Source organism: Chenopodium quinoa, unplaced genomic scaffold, assembly GCF_001683475.1.
Source record: "Chenopodium quinoa cultivar QQ74 unplaced genomic scaffold, ASM168347v1, whole genome shotgun sequence".
NCBI lineage: Eukaryota > Viridiplantae > Streptophyta > Magnoliopsida > Caryophyllales > Amaranthaceae > Chenopodium > Chenopodium quinoa.
Genome location: NW_018743792.1, coordinates 1,300,201 through 1,319,680, shown reverse-complemented (window position 1 = coordinate 1,319,680; position 19,480 = coordinate 1,300,201). Strand labels below are relative to the sequence as shown.

General features: G+C 39.5%; 3 protein-coding genes across 4 annotated transcripts; 1 reads left to right on the top strand and 2 right to left on the bottom strand.

Annotated features, from left to right (window-relative positions):
- Positions 1 to 2,516: 2,516 nt before the first annotated feature.
- Positions 2,517 to 6,230, bottom strand: LOC110685180. Of its 2 annotated transcripts, none has more exons than XM_021861653.1 (5): positions 5,670 to 6,230; positions 3,151 to 3,279; positions 2,979 to 3,077; positions 2,828 to 2,885; positions 2,517 to 2,707 (listed from the first exon to the last, which is right to left on the bottom strand). In XM_021861653.1, the coding sequence occupies exons 2-5, from the start codon at positions 3,241 to 3,243 to the stop codon at positions 2,532 to 2,534; spliced, it is 426 nt and encodes a 141-aa protein (XP_021717345.1). In that variant the 5' UTR covers positions 3,244 to 3,279; positions 5,670 to 6,230; the 3' UTR covers positions 2,517 to 2,531. The 2 variants fall into 2 exon arrangements, with proteins under 2 accessions (XP_021717345.1, XP_021717346.1); XM_021861654.1 differs by lacking the exon at positions 5,670 to 6,230 and adding an exon at positions 5,382 to 5,630.
- A 5,603-nt stretch (positions 6,231 to 11,833) lies between these two features.
- LOC110685150 (NDR1/HIN1-like protein 6) lies at positions 11,834 to 12,679 on the bottom strand. The gene has a single exon (XM_021861609.1). The coding sequence runs from the start codon at positions 12,663 to 12,665 to the stop codon at positions 11,973 to 11,975; it is 693 nt and encodes a 230-aa protein (XP_021717301.1). The 5' UTR covers positions 12,666 to 12,679; the 3' UTR covers positions 11,834 to 11,972.
- A 931-nt stretch (positions 12,680 to 13,610) lies between these two features.
- On the top strand, positions 13,611 to 13,997 carry LOC110685259. Its single transcript, XM_021861756.1, has one exon. It carries the CDS (start codon positions 13,611 to 13,613, stop codon positions 13,995 to 13,997), a length of 387 nt encoding a protein of 128 aa, XP_021717448.1.
- Positions 13,998 to 19,480: the final 5,483 nt, after the last annotated feature.

The window sequence follows — 19,480 nt, the reverse complement described above, 5'->3', positions numbered from 1 at the left end:
TTCAGAATTTCTTACACATATACTGAATCGAATCTTACCATAGTACCACGCGTAAGAACGGAGATCACGCTCTACTGCTCAGCGCAATTAACAAACTTACGCGTGCCCCCTGCCACGGCAGCATTGTCAAAACCCTAATCCTCGCTGTTCTCTTTGGGTAGGGAATAATTTACCAGCTTTGAACATACAAAATTCCCAGAAAAACATTTAGTAACTTCATAATTTTTGCATTGATTTAACCCTCTTGTCCCAAACACTCGCCCCTTTGATTATTTTGTCCTTATGGTGGAGGTTCCTGAACAAGAAGGAGTCCATATGCATTGTAAGCGATGATTTAGCAAGGAAAAGTGGTAATTCCCGAGCACTTAGTTAAATCACTTTCTTTTTCTTGTCCTAAAACATCTTTAAGGAATTAATTAGTGTTGTTTGTTCACTTTAAACAACTTTCAATAAATTAATCCATAAAGCATCTTGCGTTAATTGTGTTGGGTTTTACGGTGTGCAAACACCGCAGGGAACCAAAACCCGCCGAAGGAGCACATGAACAAATTAAAGAGACTAAAGCAAAACATGCATATAATTAATAAAACAATAAACATTTTTGTGGCCCAAGCACTTATTTGTGGATTAGAGTACGAAAGGCCCTGCCCCAAAAACGAATAAAATAGTCCTTTTTTTTGGCAGGTACCGCCACACGGCTTAATTCCAACCACTTCCTCAGGAAGAGGATAAAGGAGAGAGAGATAAAGAAGAGGTAAAAGACGTTCATACCCTTGAAGCGTGTTTTCCACTTAGCACGAACACGAACTCACAAACGGAGCTAGAGCCTCAAATGCGACTCCTCCTACGCAGTCCACCCACGCGCCCAAAGTTTGGTCAATATTATCGGCTAGGGTAATATTAAAACTACTAACAAAAGGATCTCATTTTAAGGTTTTCTCAATGGAGACGCCTTATATACAGTTCAACTCTTACAATCAATTCCCAAGGTAAGCCTAGGGTATTTATAGGATAAGCATATCCACCCTTTTGATATTCTATCAATGTAGGACTTTGCAAAGTTGAGAAATAAATGCATTCAATTTAATTCTAAAACAAATTAAAATGAAATAACAAATAATCTAACAACAAGTGGCAATCACATGGGAGGGTTAGCTGAGGACCATAAGGTCCTTCTTGCCCCACAAGCAAAAAAACCAGACCCTATAGTCACGCCATGTGGCAGCCCAGCTATAGGCACTAAGGCTGCCTTGATGGGCCTAACAGCAGACCTCGTAAGTTGGCGCTTACTGCGGGCTTGCTGGCGCGCGTTGCTAGCAGGCCTACTGCGAGCAAACAGCATGCAGGCTTGCTTGGCGCGCCATGCTGCTGCTATTTGCGGTAGCACTAGGCTGCCAGCACGGAAGCAAGGCCAGCAGCAAGTTGTGCCTTGCGAGGGCTATTGGTGGCCTAGTGCTTACGGTATGCACTCAGCCAATAGGCCCCCAACTAGTGCGTGCGCGCACCATGCTAGGCTTGCGGCCAATGCTTGCCTTGCGGCATGCTGTGCTAGCCTAGCCCTCGCATGGCTAGGCCAATGCAAGGCTAGGGCTATGCACTTTGACTTATTTATTGTTGTTTGACTTATTTGTACGTCTCATTAATTCTTAGAATTTAACTCGACGTTCGGCATTCGGCTTCAACGCTCTAAGCTTGGAATCCGACGTTGGAGCACGTATCCTTTTGTTTAACGTATTAAGACTTTCGCTTTAATTCGTCGCCTTAGTTTTGGCTGCACGCTTGGGTGTGACTCATTGGGTTCAGTAAAAAGAAAGCTGTGAGATTAATATAATTAATCTCACCAATCGGAGATGGCCTCTAGTCCGACTTTCCGATCACTTGACTTCACTGAATAATTAACTCTGTAATTGATTATAAACCCTCTATCGGAATAATACACTTGTTTGAAGGACGCCATTCCTTTCAATCTCCCACTTGTCCTTCCGGACAAGTGTGCAATATGCTTCCTATGTCGCTTAATGTCTCTTCATGAACTATAAGGTAAGACATATCGTCATCCATATTACGTTCAGAGGTGTTTCTCGAAATTCCGAGTTCGACTGCCAAACACTAGACGAAAATGGTAAAAGGGCACCGGTTCAAACCCCCCCTCTAGCACCGGTTTTGAACCGTTGGGGATTTGAGGGATGCCAAATCCAAGAAAATTTGGCACCGGTTCAAAACGGTGCCAACTAAAGTATTTAGCATCAGTTAACCGGTGCCAACTACCATGGCGCCAAATTTTTTTTTTATTTTCAATACTATTGGCACCGGTTCTGAGTTAGAACCGGTGCGAAAAACCCCACTTTAGGCACCGTTTAAACCGGTGCCTATAGTCTAAAAAAATTTTAAAAAACTTTTGGCACCGGTTCTGGTCCAAACCGGTGCCAAAAATACCCTAAAAAAATAAAAAATAATTTTTTTTTTTTTGCATTTTTTTCACTAAAATTGTTATAGAAACATTAACATATATATAAAGTTACATTATTTCATTAAAAAAGGCTAAAATAATACAATTTTAGTCCACAAAAAAATTTGAAGTGTCCAAGGTTTCTGGCTGCTGTGTGTCTTCTGCCTGCACTGGTACTGTTGTCCTGGTTCTGCACTGCTACTGCTGGTCTTATGATATCAAAGTAGACTATGCGGACTTCCATTGTAGCAGAAAGACCTATTTCAAAGTCAGACGTTTAACTAATATCAAGCCATGTATATTAACCTCAAAAGTCAAGACATTGTTTAATGAAGGTGAATTAAAAAAAGATTATCTATGAAGCATTAACGCCCTAGCCTCTCAAAAGATTTAGCACCCGTGCAAAAATCACTATATCCCCAGGAAAGGCATCAACCTAAAAGCAACCATTACAATTTTTACAAACACATATGACAGGAGAAATAGTGTAGCAATCGTAGCATCATTCATTGAAACCAAGTGTACTTATAGGACTAAATCGTTTAGCTTCTTTGTCATCAAGCTTCATTTTTTCTTGTAAGGCTTTCATTTTTTTTGCTCTTTCTTCTGAGAAATTCTTCAATGTTTCCTGGACAGAGAACATGAAATTAGTATAGATTAGATTAAAAAACAGTGACCTTAACACCAAACTGGGCACTCACAGCAGCTTTACTTGCGGGAGTTGAGTTACGAAAGAATACTGTTGTCACTTCCATTGCCTGCTCAGGTAAGTCCATGCACAACTTGAGTCCCATTTCTGAAAATGCAGACAAAAGGGCCACATGATCCTCCTGTTGTTGAAACAAATATTTCGTAAGACGATAAATATGATCAAATAGAAGTTCTTAGATGTATATTATCTTTGAGAACTCAGTAAAGCGCATCAAGGAAAAAAGAATTTTAAACTAATCAAAAACTAATTATAAAATCAGATTAAATGAAACAGCAGCTACACTAGAAACAAAATGTAACATAGATATTAAGGTTGCAGGCAATCTGGAAGAACAGAGTGATTACAGGATCTGTTGAACTGCAAATCATTTCCCAAATAACAGCCTTCCATTGAACCGAATTCTCAAACTATTTTCCAAAACAAATTTAATGGATATGAGACGGACACTGGATTAAACAAAACACATAATCTTGTTATTTCTTCCAAAGTAAAATGATTAAAAAAAATGTTAGGAAATATAGTTTGTTTTAATCGGTTAGACTGGAAATGGCTCCTTAATTTGGTTAACTAATGATGAACTGCTATAGACTTTCAAAGAAAACAAAGAGTAATTTAGGAGATTCACAACTTTTTTCACGTTTAAACCAATATTTGCTGTTTTGGAAGAAAAAGAAAAGTAAGAATTTTATATAGACAGATTTTTGTCATCACTTCCTTTCCTAATCTGCTCAACCATATTCCCAAGCTTTTGCTTAACACATGTTGCCTCTATGCCCATTGCTCAAATTTATAAGAACTGTGAGCTATTTTTCAATTTTGTAAATAAAACCAGACACACAGATAGTCAACCAAATAGATTACCACACAAGCAAAAACTTAATCTAGGACCAATGGGGAAGAAAGAAAATAATAAGAACAAAAAGGTCATTCATACTTCGTATAGCTTGCTTCTAGCATTCTAGTTAAACCAATTACTCCGTAACACCATTGAGCTATCAAATAGAATGTAAACTTCACCAAATCAACTGATAGGTCATATAATAGAAGGCACTCCAGCAAACATACACACTAAGCCATAGAAACCTATCTTACTGCTTTAAACTAGGGCAAGCAACCAAGACAATGTTACTTAGTTCACCTGACATGTCTAGCAAGAAATCCTGCCAGAAGTTGAGGGATTGCCAGTCACAACTCACAAGTATCTGATACAGGGAACTAAACAAACAGAGAGCTTCAGCGTTATAAGAGTGATGCTGAGCATTAAGGGCAAGGTGATATTATCTTCCAAAAGTTTAGTCAACCCATGAATTTGTGAAGCCAATATATCTCTACTTGAAGGTTCTCTAATTTGGTTGGATAAGCTAACTGTTCTCTTTTTGAACTAATAAATTACACAACATGAAGGTTGCGATTTAGAAAATAGGAGCAACTCAACTTAACTTAACTACTATTAAGTAAATAGCTCAAGTTTTCAACCAAACAACCAAACATCAAATCTCAACCTTCAAGTTCAAAAACTGATCAAATCAAACCCAATTCATCAATTCCTAGATTCGAATTTGACCCAATTCTACTCACACTTCAATTTAAATACCAGCCTTATAGCCGTTCAATTCTACTCACTCTTCAATTCTACATCTGAAAATGACATACAACAAAAAAGTATGAAAGACAACCAACACTGATCCTGATTCATCCCTCCACTGGTTGTAATAAGCAGATAGCAAATATTGTTGTGGTACATTGAACCAGGTAGCATTAGAAGAAATATATTGACGTAAAACCCCATACAATTTCAGATGGAATTTGTAGTTAATAGCATTAAGAAAAACCACAAAATACACGACAACCAGCACTGATCCTGTGTTTCCCCTCAGCTCCTCAGCAGTAACCGCTTATAATCAACAATGACTAAACAATTACTATTACAACCAAACATACTAAACAAAAAAAAAAAAAAAAAAAAAAAAAAAATTAAGACAACAAACCTCTTTTAGCAAACAATTTTTTTTTTTTTGAATCCGCATCAAAAACCATATTCTATATACATTGGAGTGAATCAAAATAAGCAAAATCAAACAACTTAACAATTCAAAAAAAAATATGCGGTTAATTTAATAAAAGTTTAAGACCTTAAGCACATCTTTAGCAGCGTGAGGAAACCCAGGCGAAAAGAAAAGAGAAAAACAAAATATGCGGTTAATTTAATTGACCCCTCACCTGAGCAAATAGGAAGATGGTGCATAATGTCACCCTGACCACCCACGAAACCTGTAAACCCCCCACAAAACTGCCTCCCCATTGACTACCTAAAAGAAAGTCAAATCCAGAAAAACCTCAAAGTGAAACCCAAACCCAGAGAACCCAAATCGAAATTAAGAGGGTTGCAGTAGTAAACTAACCCTAGTTTACAAGAACTAACCCTAAATTCGAAAATCAAATAAACGACAAACCTTAGATTGCGAAAACTGAAATCGATAATCTAAAAAGGACAAAACAAATTTTTACCTCAAAGCTGCTTCAATGAAGGTGAGAAAGCTCGAATCCGCTTCAATGGAGAATTAACAGTACGCGTAGTGGAGGAGTGATATGGACAAAGCTTAGAATGCGCTTCAATGGAGAACTACGAGCACGCGTAATGGAGGAGAAATATGGAGAAAGGTGGTCGAAGCTAAGAGAAGGGCGAAATTAAACGAGAGTTAGGGTTAACAGAAATGAAATGCAGGGGGGAAAGAAAGAAAGAAAGAAAGAAGAAGAAGCAGAGAAATGAATACCTGATTTTTTTTTTATTTTGCCCGGGTTTTTTTTTTCAAAAATGGCACCGGTTTAAACCGGTGCTAAATACCATATAAGGCGAACTAGTGCCAACTTTATTCCATACCTTTTTTTTTTTTTTTTTTTTTTTTTTTTTTTTAAATTGGCACTGGTTTGAACCGATGCTAATCATATGATTTGGCACCGGTTTGATTGGAACCGGTGCTAACACTGAATTTTTCAATCCCGCCCATTTCTTTTGGCACCGGTTTTCACGAACCGGTGCTAAAGGGGGGGTGCCTATTTCAATTTTTCTAGTAGTAAAATACAGATGATTTCTAAAATCCATTTGAGCACGATCATGTATTTTCACAGTCTTGCTCTTCGAGAGGCCTTGTAAATAACAAAGACATGTTTCCTATTGTTAATAGGAGGGCATTCCCAATCTTATATTGATAAGCTTCTCTTACTAAGAGAACTAGTCGCCCGAGTGTCATCTGTATAATCCCCTTTTAGGACAGACGTTTGACCAACATCAAAACAGACTAGCACTCTTAAAAGCGAACTTACAGTACGTATGGTCGAGAAAAAAGGTACCGATAGCAATAATTAGAAATGTATACTTATGACGATTTTAAGTCACTTAAAGTATTCTCATAGGTCGATCCGGTATAGTTCCAAACTAATACTTTTGCAAATGATTTATGACATTCTTGTCCTTGTAGTACAAGAAATAGTGCTATAAATCATACTACAAACTAATCTCGCGCGGTCATTGTACGTCCAACTTTTAAATGACCTTGATTAGGGATAGTTTTGATATTACATTCTATGTTCACTTAATAGGTGCTTCTTTATCCAAGAAATTGTCTTGATACCCTATATTGAATGCCGTCAAATCGAATGGACTCGTTATTTAACTCTAAACCACAATTAAATAGATATGGAATAATAATTTGCAGAAAAATTAAATTGCTCCATACATAAATGGTTTGTTGGGTTTCGTAGTGTCTAACACCACGCGGAATGAAACCCGCCCAAGACCCGCACACTAATTAAAGTAACGAAACATGCAATCACATAATTAAACAACAAAAGAGAGAGAAAGAGAAAAGACAATCTTACCCTCGACGCATGCTTCGCTCGCTTACGAACTCTTACTTGAAAGCTCTAGCCTCGCAAGTGCGTAGGCCTCCGACGGCTCGCACCCTCGACTTGACCAAGCGGTCTCTACCCGGAAGGTTAGTTGGGGCTAGACCAAGGAAGAACTAGAGTAATACGAACTTAAAGGTTTTCTTACTTTCAAGGAGATGTCTTATTGAGTTCAACTCAAGTGCTTTTTCCCAAACCCAAAACTTGGGTATTTATAGGGAAAAGGAGCCTTGAATTCCCATGCCCCATCAATGTGGGAGAATTGCATTTTTCCCAATTTATTTTAATATAACACAAATAAAAATGCAAAATGAATCAACAAGCTCCAAGTGGCACATGGTGAGCAAGGTTAAGTGAGGACCATTTAGGGGAAGAAGGAAGGGGAGGGACCATACCACACTTGCTCCCCAAGCAAACCCCTAAAACCAGTCCCCTCCACAAACCGTGAGTTGGCCTCCCTTGCACAGCTTGCTGGCTGCCCACCTTGGCTGCCAAGGCTACCTAGCTGGCGCCTAGCACCAAGGCTGGGCTGGATGCCAGGTCCACTAGTAGAAAAAATGAAATAGGCACCGCACAATCCGCACCGGTTTTTGAAAACCAGTGCGGAAAAAAATAGGCGGGACTAGGAAATAGAGTTTTTGCACCGGTTCCAACCAAATCGGTGCGAAAAGTTAGTTTTCCCCACCGGTTCAAACCGAACCAGTGCGAAAAACAAACTTTCCCCACCAGTTCAAACCGAACCGGTGCCAAAAATCTTGGTAAATATAAATAATAAACCCGGTCTCTTTCATTTCCTCATCTACCTCTCTCTCTCATCTAGCCTCTCTCTCTCCTCAAAAACCCACCATCACCGAAAAGTTAACCAGTCCAAGCAACCAGTCCACCACCATCGCCTCTCTCTCCTCAGAAACCCATCATCGCCTTTTTCTTCGATCTCCTTCTCCGCCACTACGCCGCAAGCGTTTCCATCGATGGCTAGGGTTTTCAGAAACAATTTTAATTCAATATCTGCAATTTTGTTGTCCTTCTCATCGCTGCTCATGTCATAGCTTTGGTACCCCCGAAATCTAAACTTAGGTTTTACTTTTTTTTATTTTTGATTCATGTTTTTCTGCTATTAGTGTTGTTTAACCCTAATTTTTTTTTTCAGGTTTTAGACTTGTGTATTCAATACATCGCTGTTTGATTTCGTTGTAGACTTCTGATTTTTAGTTGCTAATATTTGGTTTGTGATTATAACCAGAGTATTCCCCACGTTTTATTATGTAGATTTGTATTTTGCTTGCTAAAACCTGTTTGATTTTCTTCTTGCTTTAAGAATGGTGAATTTGTTGTTGCTTCTAAGCTGAATGAGCGATTGTTGAATGTTTAGTGGTGTTTATTTAGCTATGACTGATAATATTTGGTGGTAAGTTGGTAACTATTGAAAAGTTAATGATTATAATAGTTTAAGTGATTATAATAGTGGTTATCAGGGGTATGATAGCCGTAATTGGTATAATGGTGCCTCAGCTGAGGAGATATGTTTAAGACAATGCAACCCAAAAAATAATTTAGAAAACTAAATAATTTAAAAATTTAGTAGGATCACATAGGATCAAGTAGGATCGTACGATCCTATACGATCCTACGCGATCCTATCCGATCCGACAGAAATCCTACCAAACATTGGCTAAAATTCCTTACCATTTAGTTGATTTGTAAGATCGGGTAGGATCAATGGGATCGTACGATCCTACTAAGATCCCGTCTTAATTGCGATTTTGCTAACAATCCAGATCGTTAGGTAAAAATTAGATCGTAGATCCTACGATCTGTATCGCGATCCCAATAACAATGGGTGTAACCTTTATATTCATGAACGGTTTACAAGTTTCTAAAACTTGTTGGCGACTCTTTTTTCTCTAGCTTATTTTCCTTGGAGCGCCGCCATGTCTAAAAACATGACCCACAATAGGGCAGAGTTGAAAAATTCCCTACAGGTAGCAAATACATTTGTTAGATTTCTGCGCCTCGAGAAATCTACCGAATGTCGAATGATAGTCTTCCGCGCCTCAGGAACCAAATCGTTAATAACTACCCCTCGAGCGATCCACTAAATGAAAGGGATGACAAGTCTTCGCGCCTTGGGAAATATGCCGTAGACTCAGTCGCCTCATGTAGTCTACCAAATGAATGATAATCTTCCACGCCTCGTGAAAAGTATCGGATGATAAATGATAGTATTATGCTCCTCGAGAATCCTATCGTAAACTCCTACGCCTCGAGTAGCTCACAACACCATATGTAAGATTCCACGTCTCGGAAATCACACCAAAAAAGGTGTCCGCGCCTCAGGACGAAACTGCAAACCTCTACACCTCGAGAAGTTAGCAACAGTTGACAATTCTCCTATCCTCGGAAAAAGTGCCTGATGATGAAAGATTAAAAGTCTCTGCGCCTCTTGAAACCTGCAATTAACGTATGAGTAGTAATCCTCCGCGCTTTGGGATGATCACTGAATATTGATAAATGTGCCTTCGATTGCCTTCGAAGAGAGGGGAGTCTCCGAACAAAAGTTTTGAATGATGATAATAGCCCCTTGAAGTCATGTGCATTTGACTATATAGGCATTAATTGGTGATGATGATGAAATGTCAATGGTTGCACCTTCAAGTCATGTAATATCATATGGAGTGTACTTTGTATAGTTTTGTTTGTAAATAGATATTTATGTTATTATTGACTTGAAATTATTTTTATTGAACTTAATTATTTTCACTGAACTAAAAGTATTTTTACCAAACTAAAATTATTTTTATTGATTAAAACTTATTTTACTGATTCACTAATATTTTTTTAAATAAATTAAATAACAATGCATTTTGTATGCAGCTAACCACACCATCTAGCCAGACGAAGTAACCCCTATAAAATTGATCGACTAACCCTTATGATAATAACTGAGTAACCTCTAACACTGACTAACTAACCCCTATCTATAACACTTATTGAGTAACCACTATAACACCGACCAAGTAACCCCTATAGCACTAACGAAGTGACTCTAATCTTGTAATAATTGGTGACACGGTTTGGCCAGCTACGTATAAAAGTTTGTGATTAAATATAATATAAATGGATCTAGTTTTAAGGAACTTTTTAAAACGAATTTGATGATGAAAATAGAATTGAGTTATAGGACATTTATTAAAAGTTATGATTAATTTTGTATATATGAAATATTAGAATAATAAAACTCTATGTAACAATTTTATTTTAAAAAATCTATCCAAAAATCGTTTACTTAGCATCATATGTGTCACAATAACACCTATTTATTATCTCTTACGTGGCGCAACACTTGACGAAAAACTGGAATGCCAAGTGTTTCCAGGTTTTCTGTGTCCTTCGAGAGAGTTACAATTCCAAGACCGGATTTCGGGCGCCTATACCTGCAAAACAACGGAGACTCCGGTTGGGTGGGAGTTTCGCCTCCGACGATCAAGTTAGAACGTGTTCGGGCGTAAAAAGTGCGGAATGTAAATGGGATCAGGTTCCTCTTAAGGGAGCAATGATCATCCGGCTATAGCAATCAGCCTTAATATCCAAGTGTAAACTCTCAAGTGTGTTTGATTCTGCAATTAATGCTCTCACTAAATGTTTGTGAATCTTGTTCCCAAGGTGGGAACATCTCCCTTCTATAGAGTCTCGAAGCACGTGCCCAGTCCTAGGTTATAGAAACCTAGGACTGATTGGGCTGCCTAGGAATTTTGGCCTTGAAGGCAGCCATTCCTAGTTAGATATCTGTCTGCCACGTGTCATGCCCTGATTGATCCACTTTGGACTCTTCACTGTGTAACACGTGGTGGACTCTGATTGGTCCACGTGGATGGTCTTGATTGGTCCACGTGGCGGGGTAAAAATCCCCTAATCACCAAGTGTCGTTGTCTCGTGGCCTGGCTGCGAGGCCGACTTTATTTATTAGTGATATGATTAGATTTCTTCTCTTTCTTTAGACCCCCATCATCATTTTATAATATTTCTCTCTCACACATTATACTTAGTGGTCGTTTAATTATATTTTTCTTACTTTTTCAATTTTTTTATTTCTAACTATATCCACATATATATTATTTTACTCTGTTGCTTAAATCTTCACGCACACCCCAATAAGGCACTAAAAAAAACGAAAGGAGTATCAAATAATACGTATATACTCCCTCCGTATTTCAATAAGAGTTACACTTTGACCCGCACATAGTCTTAGGCACTTTAATTAAGTGGGGTAATTGAACTATTAAAAAATAATAAAAGAAAGATAGCGGGGTTAATAATTTATTGAAAAGTAATGAATATGGGGACAAAAGAAATAATATATAAAAAAAGTAATAGTAGGTTTTGGCGGGAAATAATATTATAGTGTACTCCCTCCGATTTTTTTATTTGCATCACTTCCTTTTTATGGTTGTTTTTTTTTTATTTTTTTTTTAATTTTTATTTTTATTTACATTGCTTCTATATATGATAACTCTATACTATATTTTATTATTTCTTTCTCTTGCTTTAAACCCCACTCAATTTATCACTATTCTCTCTCACATACTTTCACTTTCATGGTTTCCACATTACTTTTACCATAATAAATTATTAATCCACTCACATTATTATATTATTATATCAAATTCATTCTCCTAAAACTCCGCGCATTCACAAATGGTGCAAATAAAAATAAACGAAAGTAGTTTTTTGCCAAAAAAAAACGTGTAACACTCGGTAAAACACGGAGGGAGTTGCAAAGAATTGTGTCAATCCATATCAAATCACGTACTCTAAATATAGCATTGCTGATCACCAAAATAATAACAAAAAAAAATAATATAGCATCGTCATTGTTGAACAAAATCTTTGCCAAAAAAGGACTAATCATATTCCGATCCCAAATGTGTATGTAGTCGACAGGATTTTGGGCTTCTTATCAGGCTTCAAATCATCAACTGTGACATGACAACTTACATGAAACTCGAACTGTCTTAATGGGATCGTATCCATAACGACAGTAACAGGAACTTTAACCTGAACGATCAATGGAATCCTTCCCTGATGTTGGTCATCAGTAAGAACCTTATGAAGTTCAGACCCAAACACGGCATTCCCTGCTAATGGGATATTGATCATTGTCACGTTCTCATGTCCTTGATGGAATGCAGGCATCTTACCACTGCATAAAACAGAACCCTCAAAAGAGACCGTGATTGTACTGTCTTTCCCGTAAATGAAGCCAATTCTTGTGTTGGGATTTTCTGCTCTAACAGTAATCATAAAATGTGTACCTATGCTCATGTCAGGCTGTACATTAAAGCTTGTAACACTAAAATCTTCTAATTTGTAAATGGGAATTTTCGGCTTGTAAAAAGTGTAGGTCAAAACAAGGCCTAATGCCATGAAAAATATCAACAGAAAGAGAAGACAATAGACACAACAGATAAACCTGAGGCAGCAATGACACCCTGATCGTCGATTCTCATATTGAGGGATAGCACGTTGTTGGGGATACGGACCATACGGTTGATGAGGTGCATAATAGGGTGGCACATTACCGTATTGGTGTTGCAGCATTACATAGTTTGGTGGCGGTTGGTGTTGACCTGAATACATCTTAAGGAAGGTAATAATATTCAATGGGATATTTTTCCTTGTTTACTTTTACTCTGCTAATATTAGAATCTACGCCATTTCCTCCTTATCATTCAATTTTTTGTCATAGGTTTAGACAAATTAGATGTCCAAAAAATGTGTTTTTGATGAGGTAAAATGATTAAAAGGCAATGTTATTTGTTTAGGGGTACAACCAGGCTAAATATATGCTGCTGATATATAGGAGTTGCATTCTAGGCATGGATAAAAACATATATATCTCCTATTTTGTTGGAATCAATATTAATTGGTTCTATAAAAAGATTGTCTCAACATCCATGTTGAACGAGTCTAGATTAAACTACCTAAATCTTGTGTTTGGGTCCAATTCATCCTCTATTGGGCCTGGTCCACAAATGATGCAATTCAAAACCCAAAGGCAAGGTTCAACTCTACAGCCCAATGCCAAGTCAGTCAACGGTCCGGTCAAAGTGGCAAGCCCACTTGACTCCAAGGGCCCAAGTCCCTTAATTGAGCAAAAGTATAAAAGCCAAAACTTATTTCATTTTACATTCATTCACAATCAGCCTCAATCACTCAAATCTCTTGCATAGCTCATTCTCTCTCTCTGTTAAACACTATATTGACTTTCGCATCAGAGGGGCCTTCCCTGGAACAACCCCCGAGGCTAGTTTTACCTCGGACCCAAAGGATCACATTGCCTCTTACGAGGGGCACATGTATCTCAACCCCAGGTCCGAGGCTACCTGGTGCAAGTATTTTCCAACAACCCTTAAAGGTGTTGCACAATCGTGGATCATCAAGGGGGTAAAATAAGGCTCTATATCTGGTTGGAAAGATCTCTCCAACAAATTCAAGAGCAAATTTTCTATGGCAAACCGCCGAGAGAAGACAACTGCATAACTAATGAGTCTGCAGCAAGCCGAGGACGAAAGCCTCCGTGATTATCTGACTCGCTTCAGCAACGAGTCATCCAGAATTACAAGTCTGGATCAGGGCCTTGCCGTATTTGCGCTACGGAATGGTCTGCAAGTTGGAAAGTTCGTTGACTTCATTGTCATGCATCCCCCGCAAACCTTGGAGGAAGCTTTGGATGCCTCGGATAAATTTATCCGAGTCGAAGAATGGATCAAGACAAAATCTCAGTCCCAATCAGGGGCTGGGAAAGCTAAAGGACAACTGTCTAAGGGCCCGACATCGAGGAAAGGGAAGGACAAGGCCTCAGAACCGTCCTCGGCTGCCGAGCTGAAGAAAGAAAAGATCGCCCCCTATACGGGGAGATACGATTCTTAAACTCCCCTTACTCTTCATCATGCTAAAAATCTACAGCACGACCAAACACGAGGGGAGTTCAAGAAGCCGAGCCCGCTGCCACCATGGCATCAGCAGAAAGGCAAAGACCGATGGTGCGAGTTCCACGAATCTCCTGGACATCGCACCGAGGACTGCCTCCAGCTGAAGGACCAAATCAAAGATCTGCTTCGAAAGGGCTATCTGAAGAAGTACTTCGCGGATCGTCCCGAGGAGAAAAAAAGCCGAGAGAGACTATTGGAAAGATCTGGATTTTCTCCGGAAAAAGATAAGCAACAAGACAAGGACACCCTTGACATTCTTGCCATTTTTGGAGGAACTTCTCGAAGCGCAGTGAAACGTCATTTGAGGGGTTTAACCCCATCAAATAAATCATGTCGAGCTCCGAGCGCCTCAATCTCCGGTGCCGAACATTTTGCTCATAGCCAAAGATTCTAAGGGGGTGGTGTACCCTCATGATGACCCATTGGTGATTGTAATGGGCATTGCTAACCGCAACGTCTGGCGAACCCTTATTGACGGCGGTAGCGGGGCGAATATCCTCTTTCGGGGAGCATTGGACCAGCTGAAGTTGGAGGCCAAGCACTTAACTCCGGTACCCTACCCGGTATCCGAATTCAATGGCTCTTCATCATATCCAGATGGGAAGATCCTTCTTCCTGTCACCATCGGCAAAGGCCGAGCAGCACGAAGCATCATGGCTGAATTTCTGGTCGTGGATGCCCCGTCTGTGTATAATGTGATCATGGGGAGACCCATCATTCACGATATTCAGTGAGTTCTCTCGACATACCATCAAGTAATGATATATGTTTCGGATGAGGGACACTCTGAAAAAATAAAGGGAAGCCAAAAGGAAGCCCAAAGATGCAACCACCTCAAGCCATCCAAGGGTTGTCGCGACGAACGGGATGATGAGGAGGAAAAAGAGCAGGACCGTTGCGCGAAAAAGCCTAAATGATTAAGTACTTCGGCCCAAGGAAGCCCAACAAAAGAACAATCTTTGGGGGAAGAAAAGGCTAGTTCTTCGTCTGAGCCGAAAGACTCAGAAGATCAGCCAGAGTCTGGGAAGTCTGCTGATATTGACAACAGACCTGAATCCGAAGAATCCAGTGCCAGAGCTATGGAACTGGATAATCAGACAGAGTCAATAAAGTCAGCCGAAGGAAATTCTAAAGATGTGTCAGCATCGGACTGGGACTCGAACCAAACGTTCGTGCTGAACTAATCCAACTGCTTCGGGGTAACAATGATGTGTTCGCGTTCTCGGCATCAGAAATGCCCGGGATCGATCTGAATCTCATCTCTCACAAGCTTAATGTCGACCCGGCATGCCGCCCCATTAAGAAGAAAAGGCGGAACTACTCTGCTCAGAAGAACCAAGACATCGCAGCCGAGGTAAAAAAACTCTTGGATGCAGGGTTCATTGAACCTTGTCAATATCCGGAATGGTTGGCTAATGTTGTGATGGTTCTGAAGGCAAATGGCACCTACAGAATGTGCGTTGACATCACAGATCTAAATAGGGCATGTCCGAAAGACTTCTATTCCTTGTTGAGGATAGATCAGCTAGTTGACTCGACAAGTGGCCATGCTCTGCTTAGCTTCATGGACGCATTTTCTGGGTACCATCAGATCTTTATGCACCCCGATGACCGAGCAAAACCACGACATTCGTTGCAAGTTCCAAGGTGTACAATTACAAAATAATGCCCTTCGGATTGAAAAATTGAAAGGACTGATGTCCTTCCAACAAGTGTATTATTCCGGTAGAGGGTTCAAAATTATTATAAAGCTAATTCTTCAGTAAGGTCAAGTGATCGGAATGCCTAGGTGGAGGCCGCTTCTGATCAGTAATATTAATGTACAATTAATATTACAGCTTAATCTTTACTGACCCCTTCAGGTCGAACCCAATCGAACAACCGATCCAAGACGACGAATCAATCCGAAGGATTTGATGAGTTATCAGAGTATTACGAACAAAGACGTCGGATATCGAGCTTAAAGCGTCGAGACCGAGCGTCGCAAGTCGAGTCGAATTTGGAATTCGACGAGACGTGAAATCAATCAAGTAACAAGTTCGAGCCTAGCCGTAGCCTCGCATTGGCCTAGCCATGTGAGTGCTAGGCTAGGCAAGGTCCCAAGCAATGCGTGCCTAGCATCCCTTAGCACATGCACATCGCATGGCACAAACATCGCAAGATGCGTGCATGCATGTGGTATGGCTTTGCATGCGTGGCTAGGCGTAGCCATCGCATCGTGCTAGGCATAGGCTTGCACAGCCCGCAAGCATCGTAAGCATGGTGCGTGCTTGCTAGCATGCTAGGCCAAGCACCCATCCATCACTAGCCGCAAGCATCGCACATGCTAGCAGCGTGCTGGGCTGTTCGTGCTTGCTAGCGTGCTAAGGCCTGGTGCATTGCTAGCAGCAGCCTCGCACATCGCACAGCACCACGCACCAGCTAGCAGCGTACTGGGCATGTTGGGTTGTGCGAGTGTGCTAGCAGGCAACAGCCTCGCATAGCAGCTCCCAACACCATGCACCAAGCATCAGCGAGGCATGCGTGTTGGCTGGCCTTGTGCTGGCTGGCTGCGCATGCATTGCGAGCTAGTTGTGCGTGTGTGCTAGCTGGCTGGATGGGCTGCCCAGCCTTGGTGCAAGGTGCCAGCTGGCAGCCTTGGCAGCCAAGGTAGGTTGCCAGCCAACCACATGGAGGAGTAGTCCGGTTTGTTGTGTGGGGACCAATGGTTGGTCATTGCCTTGGGGAGAAAGGTGGGTTGGTCCCCTCCCTTGGTGGTCCTCACCTTCTCCCTCTCCTCACATTGCCACTTGTAACTTGTTGAATGAATTGCAATTTTATTTTTTTTTGATTAAAATAAAATAGGGAAATTGCAAATCTCCCTTATTGATTGAGAATGGGAAATCAAGGTTCATTTTCCTATAAATACCCAAGTTTTGGGATTTAGGAAGAACACTTGATTTGAACTAAAAAGGCATCTCCTTAGAAAAGTGAGAAAACCTTAAGTTCATAAAACTCTAGTTTTTATTGGTCAAGTCCAGACTAACCTTCGGGACTAGGACCGTTCGGGTCGGGTTTGTGGGTACGAGCCGTTGGAGACCTTCGCATTTGCAGGGTTCGGGTTTTGAAGTAATAGATCGAGATCGAGCGAAGCACGCGCCAAGGGTATGAATGTCTTTTCCTTCTCTCTCTTTATTGTTGTTTAATATGTGATTGCATGCTTAGTTGCCTTAATTAGTGGGCGGGTCTTAGGCGGGTTTCTCTTCCGTGTAGAGTCGGACTTTACGAAACCGAACAGCGGTATCGGAGTCGCGCTCACTTTAATTTTTGTAACTAATAATTAATTAAGGTGATTTAAAATGGATTTAAATTTCTGGTTGTGCTTTCTAATTGGATTAGAAGCTCGTTTTTAATTAGTTTTAATCTCGCATTTTTTCTAATTTCGGCTGACGAACCCAGATTTTGACTTAAAAATAGTGATTTTTGGGTGGAATCGATGTTCTAAACCGTTTTTTACCATGTTTTTCACCGGGTTATTCGTTTTTGACGATTTTTTTTTAATCTTTTAACCTTGATTAATTATTGCATGTTGAAGGTAGATTAAATGTATGGTTGCATCCCTAATCTACTGCAATTATAAACCTCATTAAGCATGTTTATGAAGTCATAATTGGTGCTTAATTTGGTATGTTTATTTTTGCATAAACTTGATTTTTTAAAATTGTTGCAAATAAATTGCTTCAAGTGTGAATGTTTATGGTGAACTTGTAATTTTGAAGTCTCTAATATTTCAAAGATCCAATCTTTAGTTATTTATTTGTTTGTAACTTTGATTGCTGAATTCCATGTTGAAATATTTTTGGATTTAATCATTTTGTGTTGATTAAAGTCCTAAAAGTTCGAAACTTGTTATTGAAATTAAATTAATCTTCATGTTGGAAGATGTTATTTTTCAATTTTTCACAAGTTATTGTTGGAAATTTTTCATTGGATGAAAGGGTTTAATTTTCCAACCCCTTTAATTTTGTCAAATCTCATTATTAATTTACATTTGATTAAATTAATTATGAGTGTAGCCCTTCAATTTTATAGCATCAAGATAGACCTAAATTGATTTAAAGAATGGTTCTTGAATAATTTAGGGTTGTGCACTATTAAAATTGAATTTAATTAAGTTCGACTTATTTTAATTTTCATTTTGCTCTAAATTGATTCTAAAATAAATTTAGATTAATTTTATGTCACACATATATCGGGATTAAAATCCCGAAATAATAGCACGCTAATCGAGGTAAAATCACCCAAACACCACCAAGGCTAGCCTGGCTGCTCACGCAGCCCACATGTGGCTGCCTTAGTGCGCATGGAGGTGCTCCCACCTCAAAGTGATGCGGCTGTGTGGCAGGCTAGGAGTGCACAATGGGGGGTGCTTGATGCTTGTGGTGCGTGGCTGCTGGAGATGCTCGCAAGCCCCAGTAGGCTCGATTAGGATAGTAAATATGGACTGCGATGTGTTATGTATTTTTGTGAATCAAAATACGGTCTGTGTACCGTTGCATATTTTTGTACCTTAATATTTAGATTAATCCTAGTCGTAGTCGCTAGTAATTTCATTTTAGCGGGGATGTCTCAAGACGACGTATTCTATGAAGACGAGCCAAGATGGTGCATCGAAGACTCTTGAAGATTTGAAGATTTCAAGGGGTCATGCTAGTTGCCAAATGCATCTTATTTCATGTTTTCTATTTATATAATTATAATTATATATGTGAATGATATGTTAGATGCATGTTTAGGATTTCAAATGTTGCGATGATTAAAAAGTTCACTTAAATCAACCAACATAGAAACCCTAGGTCCCTATAATATTGAGCCAAATTTGTCATTCTAAGAACGAAACTTACCAAACTAATGCGCGTGGTGATGGGCTACACCAAAGCGAGGCATCACTGCTTCCCTAGGAACATAAGGTATACTAGGTATACAAGTCGTCTTGGTTAAGCTCAACGATATCATTAAGGAGTCCTTAGATATCATGGCAACGGAGATAAAATGTCAAAGAAGCATTAGATGCGACGTTTTATCGAACCAAGAGTAGCTTGGAGATATTAGCAATTGGATTTCTTACCCTAAAATATTAAGTGTTAAGACAAGCCAAAGCATGCTTAATCACTTTTTGATTTTTAGGATCTTGGAATCATTTTATTCTCGCCCAAAAGGGACTAATGTTAATGCGTGGATAAAATGCTCAATAAGATTGAAAATTTGCATAAATGCTTTAAAATTCAAACTTATTGGTTTATGAATGGTTTTTCATTTCAAATTTTTTCAATTGTAGAAACATGTCTGCAAATAAGTCAAACAACCGGTTTTCATTACGCTTAATTCTCAACAATGAGAAGTTGAGTGGGCCAAATTTTCTTGATTGGCAAAGGAATTTGC